The sequence below is a fragment of the Balaenoptera physalus genome, assembly GCF_965194825.1.
Source record: "Balaenoptera physalus genome assembly, chromosome: 19".
Classification (NCBI taxonomy): Eukaryota; Metazoa; Chordata; class Mammalia; order Artiodactyla; family Balaenopteridae; genus Balaenoptera; species Balaenoptera physalus.
Window position 1 is genome coordinate 48,729,044 of NC_138900.1, and position 9,659 is coordinate 48,738,702.

The window sequence follows — 9,659 nt, forward strand, 5'->3', positions numbered from 1 at the left end:
AGTGGAGTGGGAGGGTAGCTGGAGGCAAATATTTGGATTGGAGAGATATTAAGGAGGTGAGATGAACAGGATTAGATAACTGACAGGAGACGGGTCGGGGTGAGGGAGGAGGAGTCAAAATGACTCCCAGGCTTGGGGCTTGGGTCTCTGAGCAGATGATGGGGCCGTTACTGGGTTAGGGGAGGAGAGGAAGAGCAGGTCTGGCAGAAAGATGAGTTCCAGAGAAGCTATGTTTAACGTGTACATAGGGCCTCCAGAGGGAGGCGTCCAAGTGGACATAGAAGGGTGTGGCGCCTGGGAGAGGGGTCTGAACTGGTCAGCACAGAAATGGAGAGGAAGCCGTTGGGGTATTATTAACAACAGTGAGGAATGGGAAAGGTTGCTCGGTTTGGGGTGCACAGAACGGGGAGGGGGGTTGTCACCTGGTGGGGGTGCTCAGCCACAAGACTGCCTGGTCCCGAAGCCCAGCGCCGAGCCTACCCAAGGTCAGACCCTGAGGGAGGTGGGGGTAAAGGTTGGGTAGGATGGGCGGGGGAGGGGGAGGAACCGGATTGGGCCCCTCTGGATCCCGCCCCCTCGCCCTCCTCAGCCATTGGGCAATTACGCTGTCCGTCAGGAGCCCGCCTCCACAGATGAACCAATAAAGGGTGGCGAGAGGCTACTTCCTTCTCTAGCTGGATCAGCACAAGAGGTCCCTTCAGGGAGGTGAGTCCGGGGTGGGGGCAGCCGCGGCACCGTAGGCTGGCGCAGAATTGACTGACGGACCCGGCGGCTTTGGCGCAAGCGGGTGAGAGGAGGACCAGGGTGCGATGAAGGGAAGGGGGTGAGCCCGGGATGTGAAAGCCTCTAACCTCGCCGGGTCCGCTCCGGCCCGCAGCATCGGCTCACGTGATGGGGCGGAGAGTGGAGGTGAGGTGAGGTGAGGTGAGGTGAGGTGAGGGGGCGGGCCCGCGGCGGACGGGGAAGAGTCTTGGTCACAGCTAAGGTCACCCCTCTCGCGCGCACGCGCCACGTGGGCTCGCGGCCTTGCGCAGGGCCTTTGGCTGCGTACCGGGACTTCCGCAGTAGCTGTTTTAGCCCTCGGAGTACCCTCTGTGAGCCCAGCATCTCAACTGAATTCCCCTTTTATATAGACCCGGAAGCTGGGGCTCAGGGCCAGCGCCCTGGGTTTGAGGGAGATAGGGCTTGTTGGACTTCGGAGGCCGCGCTCTTTCTTATCTGTGAGGCTTGACTTTGGGATCTGTTTCCTTTAGATACGCGAAATTGTTTGGGTCCGGTCTGCGGCAGATCGCCTTGCGTCGGGCATCGCCGCCTGGCTTCTCTGCAGGGCTGGGGGTGGGGATGGGGGCGCGGGGAGGCGCCCTCTGCGCGCCCTGCCCGACCGCTCCAGTCCGTAGTTCGGCGGGGTGGGCTGGGGAGAGGGGGCGGTCCTCAAGTGTGGGCGCTCTCCACACCCCAACAGACAAACTTGAGGAGGGCAGGATTCAGAAACGAAATCTGAAAACACGTGGAAACTCTCCTCCGGGGTCACCAGAGAAAATAGAAAATAGAGCAGCTTTTTTTTTGTCTGAGGAAAAATACCACCAGAGGCTGTTGAAAGTGCTAGGAAACTGCTTCCTTCATGCCCTTGTGGAGGCAGATGTGAACCTTTTGGAACTCAGTTTGGCAATATGAGTCTCCACCCTTTGACCTACTGATGCCAGCCTTGGGAAATAAGTAGGTTAAAACCTAAGTAGGGGAAAGGTTGAGGTGTTAGGCATTGCAGTTTGGTATTTTATCAGTAGAGAGACAGTGGAAACAACCTCTAATCCCCAATGATACACCTAATGATAAAAGTAATAATACCTTTTTTGGAGCCAAAGGGTTATATTTCTTTAAACTGTCACAAAACCTTATGAAACTAGTATTCCCATTCCACGGATGGACAACTGGAACTCAGGCAAGTGAAGTAGTGTGTCTGCTGCTAGACAGCTAGTATCATACCTAGTGTGCTTTTGGGCCTCTGAAATTGCCATGTTTAGCCAATGTTTGAGGCATTCATTTATATACATGTAGAACAAGCTCTGGCCAGTTTTTTTTTTTTTTTTTTTTTAATTTAATTTATTTATTTTTGGCTGCGTTTGGTCTTCCTTGCTGCACGTGGGCTTTCTCTAGTTGCGGCAAGTGGGGGCTACACCTCTTCATTGCAGCGCACGGGCTTCTCATTGCGGTGGCTTCTCGTTGCGGAGCACGGGCTCTAGGCGCATGGGCTTCAGTAGTTGTGGCATGTGGGCTCAGTAGTTGTGGCTCGTGGGCTCTAGAGCACAGGTTCAGTAGTTGTGGCTCACGGACTTAGTTGCTCCGCGGCATGTGGGATCTTCCTGGACCAGGGCTCAAACCCCTGTCCCCTGCATTGGCAGGTGGATTCTTAACCACTGCACCACCAGGGAAGGCCCTCTGGCCAGTTTTATTAAAGAAAAATTTTGCATGATTTACTTTTCACCAGTTTCTTCTGGCTTGCTTCTAATCATCACCTGGATCAGTGTGCATACTCTGTAGTATTTTCCTCACGCTGTGCCCAATTCAATATTATTGCCGCTGTAGTGACGGACACCAGTTCTGGCCAACATGGTGTAGTACTCTAGTTCAGATTTCCTCAAGGCTGGGCCGTTGTTGGCGAGGAGGACCAGGTTCACTTTGCCTTGTCTGATCATCTTCAGAGTCTGCTTGTACCCCAGCACATGCTTTCCACTTACCATAACCAGCTGGAGCCTAGAATTGATCTGACTCCGGCGACTTTTCCATCTTCTTTGCTGCCACCATCTTCCTGGTTTAGGTGCTGGATGGCGTCCAACAGAGAGCAGCCACCAAGATAGCTGGGGAGCAAGAAAGAGCTTATATTTAAATGAACACTTAAAGACTACTGGGGAGAGTGAACATGGGAGCTGGGCACTGGGCCCTGGCAAGGGAAAGGATTTGGGAAGGAGGAAAAGGTGGCCCCTCGGGGTAGCCTTCAGTGACTCTTTAAGATCAGAGAGTGTTTAAAAACCCATTTTCTGAAATGTGATTATATATTATAATGGGAGGTATGGAGACTTGCTTAAGTATTTTGAGATTGTTTTCAGAAGTCATTTTTAAAAAATTAAATTTAAAACTTTCTTAAACTCTTAAATTTTCAGGTTTGAAAAAAACCCTTTTTGCTGAAGGAACACATTTGCTCATACAGTTTCAGAATGTCAAGTACTGTGTCCTACTGGATTTTCAATTCTGCAAGAAACAGCATTGCCACATTACAAGGGGGACAACGTTTATATTCAAGGTATGCCTCAAATAGGATTAAATCAAAATGGAGGCTCTTTCCCCAGGGGCCAGTCACCCTAAAAAACAATGCCTCATGTGGTGGCATTGCTCTGCAGAAAGCCTATAGACACACATCAACAGAGGAAGATGATTTCCACTTGCCACTCAGCCCTGAGCAGGTAAATGAAGTGCTGCGAGCCGGTGAGTCGGCCCACAAGATTCTTGACCTTGTCAGTGGAGTCCCAAGTTCGGTGTTGCGGTTTGAGAGCAACCAGCTGGCTGCCAATTTCCCAGTGGAGGACCGGGGAGGTGTAGCCGCCTGCCTGCAGACCAATGGGCTGATGTTTGGCGTCTTCGATGGACATGGTGGCCACGCATGTGCTCAAGCAGTGAGCGAGAGGCTCTTCTACTATGTGGCAGTGTCACTGATGTCCCAGCAGACGCTGGAGCAGATGGAGGGGGCGATGGAAAGCATGAAGCCCCTGCTGCCCATTCTGCAGTGGCTCAAGCACCCAGGGGACAGTATCTACAAGGATGTCACGTCAGTGCACCTTGATCACCTCCGTGTCTACTGGCAGGAGCTGCTGAACCTGCACATGGAAATGGGGCTGAACATTGAGGAAGCATTAATGTACTCCTTCCAGAGGCTGGATTCTGACATCTCGCTAGAGATCCAGGCCGCCCTGGAAGATGAGATGACCAGGAACCTTTCACTCCAGGTTGCTTTCTCAGGGGCAACAGCTTGCATGGCCCATGTCGATGGAGTTCACTTGCATGTGGCAAACGCTGGTGACTGCCGGGCCATCCTTGGTGTCCAGGAAGACAATGGCATGTGGTCTTGTCTGCCCCTCACCCGGGACCACAATGCCTGGAACCCAACCGAGCTGTCACGGCTAACGAGGGAGCATCCTGAGTCAGAGCACAGGACAGTCATCATGGACAACAGGCTGCTGGGTGTCCTCATGCCCTGCAGGGCCTTCGGGGACGTCCAGCTGAAGTGGAGTAAAGAGCTGCAGCGCAGTGTCCTGGAGCGGGGCTTTGACACCGAGGCCCTCAACATTTACCAGTTCACCCCCCCAAACTACTACACTCCACCTTACCTGACAGCCAGGCCTGAGGTCACATACCACAGGCTGAGGCCCCAGGATAAGTTCCTTGTGCTGGCCTCTGACGGCCTGTGGGATGTGCTGGGCAATGAGGATGTGGTGAGGCTGGTGGTGGAGGCTGAAGTGTGTCGGCACAAGCCAGACCTGGCCCAGAGACCCGCCAACCTGGGACTCATGCAGAGCCTGCTGCTGCAGAGGAAAGCCCAGGGGCTCCACGCCACCGACCAAAACGCAGCCACACGTCTGATCAGATACGCCATAGGGAACAACGAGTACGGGGAGATGGAGCCCGAGCGGCTGTCGGCGATGCTGACGTTGCCGGAGGACTTGGCAAGGATGTACAGGGATGATATCTCTGTCACTGTGGTGTATTTTAACTCAGACTCGATTGGTGCATCTTACAAGGGGAGTTAAGAGTCTCCCATCCTGTTGCCAAGGTTAACTTAAATGCTCTTCTAAGACATTTTCACTTACTCTTAAACTGACTATTTAGACCTTGTTGTTAAAGGGCAGGCAGATGTAGCTTGCTTAATAATAGACTAACGTGAGAGAAAAAACAACCTAGGATTAAAAACAATAGTAGTGATTTTATGTCCCTGCATGTTTTGCTCACCTCTTCTACGCAGAAAGGGTGGAACACAGAGACCGTAGACTTGGCTGGGGCTCGTGTAACCCAAGTCCTTTTATAAAGACACTGTTGTTAAACTGTGTCAGCCTGAGCCTGCGAAGGGTAAAATTAATCATGATTCTAAGAATATGAAGAAGTTCAGGATCTTCTGAGGTCTTGGTACAAAATCTGCAAAATTGGTAATTCTCAATTCGTAATCATGGCCTTCTAGACTATGAAGGGAGGTTTTGTTTGCTTTTTATTTTGAAGTTCCTAAAGACCTAGGTTTACAAAGCATATTACAGGACACTTTTCTATGCAATATTCTAACTTTTTTGTGTGTGTGATTTTACTTGTGAAAACATTTTGTAATGCTGCATTCAAGTTCCGATTTAGTTTATTTTAAAATTGAGTCCTCAAACTTGCAAACAGGCCTGCTCTAAGCGAGCATGCTTGGAATGAGTTTTCTTGGTTTGCAGCTGAGGGTGAAGGTGGCCAGGCCTCTGGACCAGCTGAATTTATTTGTGCAGCTTTCGGGCCTTTCCACTGAGTCCCACCCCCTGAACCTTTGAGCCATGCTAGGAGGTTACTTCTGTCTGAGCCTTAACTCCTTTCCTGCATTAATAAAATTTCCTCCAGGGTTTAGTAAATCTCTGCAGATTTACTCATAGCACTTTTCCTTTCTGATTATACCTCTCAAACATTCTTCTAATTCCACCTAATGTTCCTTCCCCCTCTGCTATGCTGAACTCCCTCACCCTGCTGCTGACTGTGCAATACTGTCTAGAAAGAATGCTCCCACTTCACATGGTTGCAGGGAAGGAGAAAATTCAAGATTGCATGTGGTAATTGTGACAGACAGTTTAGGCAGGACTGCTTATACAGTGGATTCTAGACTTAAAATTCAGCCTGAATCTGGAGAGGTAAAAACATGAAGGACCTGAGAACAGTCACTAAGTCTCCCTAGCTGCATCCCGAGGGGCAGTGGGGAAGAGGGGAGGAGTGAGATTTTTCAGATGGGACACTTGCCCATAGACTGTGGGATAAATGGCCATTGCTACTCCTCAGGAACTAGGCCTTATTTAGTATAGGAGTTGGGGCAAAAACATATGTAACCTGTACTGGCTTCTGTGGGCTGCACAGTTTGTGTTTATTTGGAAATTAAACCATGTAGATCCTTTCTGGGGGGATGAATTTCATGTTCTGAATTGCTGTAGCATTTAAACAACAGGAAATGTGTCCCTAAATGGAAACACAAATATAATCCCACAAAACTGACACTTTTTATGTTCCTGCACTATCTTCATTGATCGCTTTCCTCACCCCCTTTCGTACTGAAAGGAAAGCAAATAGCTAGGTTTGACTTCCACATTTTTGTTCACATTCAGGACATTCAAGTGTTGAGAAACTTCTAGCCTGCGGATATTTCCCTGTATGTTTACTGATATGGCTTCATCTAAGAAATTCTCCTTTGAGTGCTTAAGCCTTGGTCCTTTTATTCTGAAACTATTAATATTCCTTGTGATCTCCTAGATCTTAACTCAGAAATAAAATGTGAATCCCTATCATTCAGCTTGCATGACAGTTTGTTACTAGAGCCGAAGACTGCCTGTCTGACATCCTTGTTCTTTATGCCAGCTAAACCCTGGTGCACTCTCTCATTTACCTGGATTACAGTGTCTGAATCCTGTTTTGGAGCCTAGCTTGGGTCATAAATATATCTGATTAAGTAACCTGTGGGACAGCTGAGAGAATACAGACTTCCCACCTGTTCCTTCAAGGGTATCTGTGTTTTTTCTCAGCCTAATAGATTTCCTGCTTTCTAATTGGTATATTGAGAGAGAGGAAAGGCTGGTTTCTTGTCTGCCTTTTTCCATTGTGAACTCTGTCTGCTCTTGCCATGAATGCTCCAAGGAGCACCTCCTGGTTAAACCCCAGCATGTCTGATTCCCTGACCACAGTTCTGCTGTCACTGACCTTCCTGAGGCACATGGGCTACCACTTGAGGACACTGGGATTTGAGAGGGGGTTGGTGGTACTTGTCAGGTCTTCCGAAACACTTATCATTCCTTTTATGTAAAGATTCTGATATTGAGACTTCTGAAATGAACTTAAAAAATGAGATTGAATCTTTAATGTTTAGGATGTCACTTTTGAATAAAGTACGCTTTGGTGCTTTAAACAGCATATTTACTGTTTTAGGTAAGAAATGGTAATATTGGCATATTTTAGATATTGTTTTATATGTAAATAATACAGTTCTGCTGATTCTGGGGATTGGTCAAAATGGATAGAGAAGTTCTAAATTCAAGTTAGTATGCTAGGTCAAGTTACTTATTCAGTTTTCTGAGATGTTATTTGTAACATTAAAACTAATTTATTATAATGAAAGTGTAAACTTTGAGGTATGTTAATATATAAACATATTTTTCCCAGAAGTACGATTGGCCTAAAAGATCGAGTGGGTTAAGACTTAGGTTAGACACAACTGAGCTGACACCTTTTATATGAGGGAAATAGAAACAGCTCAAACTTGAATTAAAGAATAGAATAATTCATTGTATAGAACACGACAATGTATTCAGAATGAGTCTAGCTTGACTCTTTAATCCATCAGCCCCTAGTGACCTATTTTTCGTTTGACAATTTTGGGGAAACCTTAACTTCCCAGGTTAAATCAGGATATCCTGGAACTGAGCTATCCTAGTTTCATTGTTAGTGGTTCATTTGTCTCTGAACATGACTCCCATAGCAGAGAACGCCCTGGTGTGGCTTTGAGGCTGGGGAATAAAGGCTGGTGGCACCGCTTTTTCCTGTGAGTTGCCACGTGCGTTAAGTGGAAAACACACAGGGACTGCAGTGCGACCGTCTCCTGAGCAGGCTGAGGCTCTGTTCCCGATGCCTTGGGCACCTGACGTTTAGTTTAACTGGCCTCCTGGAAAATATTTATCAAACATTTACTTGGAAAAATTATTAACCATGTTCTTTAATATTTACTGACATTTGTACTGTAAACTGTATACCAATGTTTTTTTGACATTGATTTTCTAACCATGAGAGATATTTAAATGAAACTTGTAAATAAAAGAGGAAAAATGAGATTTGGTTTCTTTTGTTTTTGAATATTCATATTTTTAAGGTCCTTAGGGTACTAGATTAGGCCAGCCTTTGTTTCACCACCTTTATCTGGTCTGTTCAGTAGTCCACCCAAAAGAGAAATTTTCTTTGCAAATTTTCAGTGACTGCTGAGCACACAGGAAGTCCTTGCTTAATGTTAACAGTGTGTGGGAAGCTGAAAAGAATGAAAAGGAAGTGTGAAGGCTTTTGTTGTGAGGGTCTCCACACACTCAAGGCCAAGGCCTGCTGGGATTTCACATTATTTAACTGGCCTTGTAAAACCAGCTTCTTTGTTCATCTTAAATTCAGAGCCAGCTTTGGGGGAAATGTCTAGGCAGCTACCTAGATAGAGTTGAAGACCCCACTCCATCCCACCCCCACTGACTGAGTTTTATCTCATTGCCTCTGAGTGATACCCCTCATAAGGACAGCTCCAATGGGTGCTTCTTAAAATGCAAATACAACTATTAAGTTATTAAATTTAGTATGGGCTAGGGTGGTTAAACTGGGCCTTGAGGAGGAGCAGATTTGGGGGAGAGAAAGGTGGAAAAGGGACTGTCTGAGATGTGCTAAGGGTAATGGAGGAGCTGTTTCCTTCTTTTTTTTTTTTTAATTTTATTTATTTATTTATTCTTGGCTGTGTTGGGTCTTCGTTTCTCTGCGAGGGCTTTCTCTAGTTGCGGCAAGCGGGGGCCACTCTTCATCGCGGTGCGCGGGCCTCTCACTATCGCGGCCTCTCTTGTTGCGGAGCACAGGCTCCAGACGCGCAGGCTCAGTAGTTGTGGCGCACGGGCTTAGTTGCTCCGCGGCATGTGGGGTCTTCCCAGACCAGGGCTCGAACCCGTGTCCCCTGCATTGGCAGGCAGATTCTCAACCACTGCGCCAACAGGGAAGCCCCCCGTTTCCTTCTTTATAACATGATAAAAGCAGGCCCAGAGGCTTGAAAACTTGCCCCTGACACTGTAGTAGGGCAGGAATTTGAACCAAGTCCACTGTGCTGTGCACACGTCCCAGTACTGGGCTTTCAGAAAGGGATAATAATGCAGGAAAAATCTCATGGCCCACTTTTGGCACAGGGTGGGTGGGCGGAGAAGTAGGGCGTGCTGACAAGAAGCTAGATGGATAACCCATGCATTCCAATATCCCATCATTTGGAACTTGATAAAAATAGAGGGGAAACAGGGAGAATTAAATTTTTAACTTTGAGCTCTTTAACTAGAGGGGGAAGTCAATTTATACTGTTCTTTTCACCTCTAGAGTTTTTGCTCCCATTTTACTTGATGCTACTCAGTGGCCTTCAGTAGTTCCCAGGCTAGTGACCCTCTGTATCTGGGTAGCTGGCACTCCAAGCAGCTCCCTCTGGGGTGGATGGGTGAACCTCTACTGGACCTCCATGGGTCATAGTGTCTTTGTTCCATTGACCCCTGACCTTACCTGTTCCTGGCTGGGAGGAGCAAGCGGGGATTAAGGGGGCCAGAGTTCCACTTTCGACTTTCACTGGCAAGGGAATAAGTGAAACTGAACAGGACCCTGTGGGGCCCTCCTGGATA

The 9,659-nt window shown here is 47.8% G+C and overlaps 1 protein-coding gene across 7 annotated transcripts; it reads left to right on the plus strand.

The window, feature by feature from the left end:
- The first annotated feature begins 633 nt into the window (after positions 1–633).
- Positions 634–8,091, plus strand: PDP2 (pyruvate dehydrogenase phosphatase catalytic subunit 2). 7 transcript variants are annotated; one of them, XM_082439672.1, is made up of 2 exons: positions 634–705; positions 3,159–8,091. In XM_082439672.1, exon 2 carries the CDS (start codon positions 3,213–3,215, stop codon positions 4,797–4,799), a length of 1,587 nt encoding a protein of 528 aa, XP_082295798.1. In that variant the 5' UTR covers positions 634–705; positions 3,159–3,212; the 3' UTR covers positions 4,800–8,091. The 7 variants fall into 7 exon arrangements, with proteins under 7 accessions (XP_082295798.1, XP_082295797.1, XP_082295799.1 ...); XM_082439671.1 differs by having other exon boundaries at positions 675–787; XM_082439673.1 differs by lacking the exon at positions 634–705 and adding an exon at positions 781–909.
- The last annotated feature ends 1,568 nt before the right edge of the window (positions 8,092–9,659 follow it).

What these genes read in the sequence shown, in the direction of transcription:
- PDP2 (XM_082439672.1), top strand. Translation starts at nt 3,213, where the DNA reads ATGTCAAGTACTGTGTCCTACTGGATTTTCAATTCTGCAAGAAACAGC.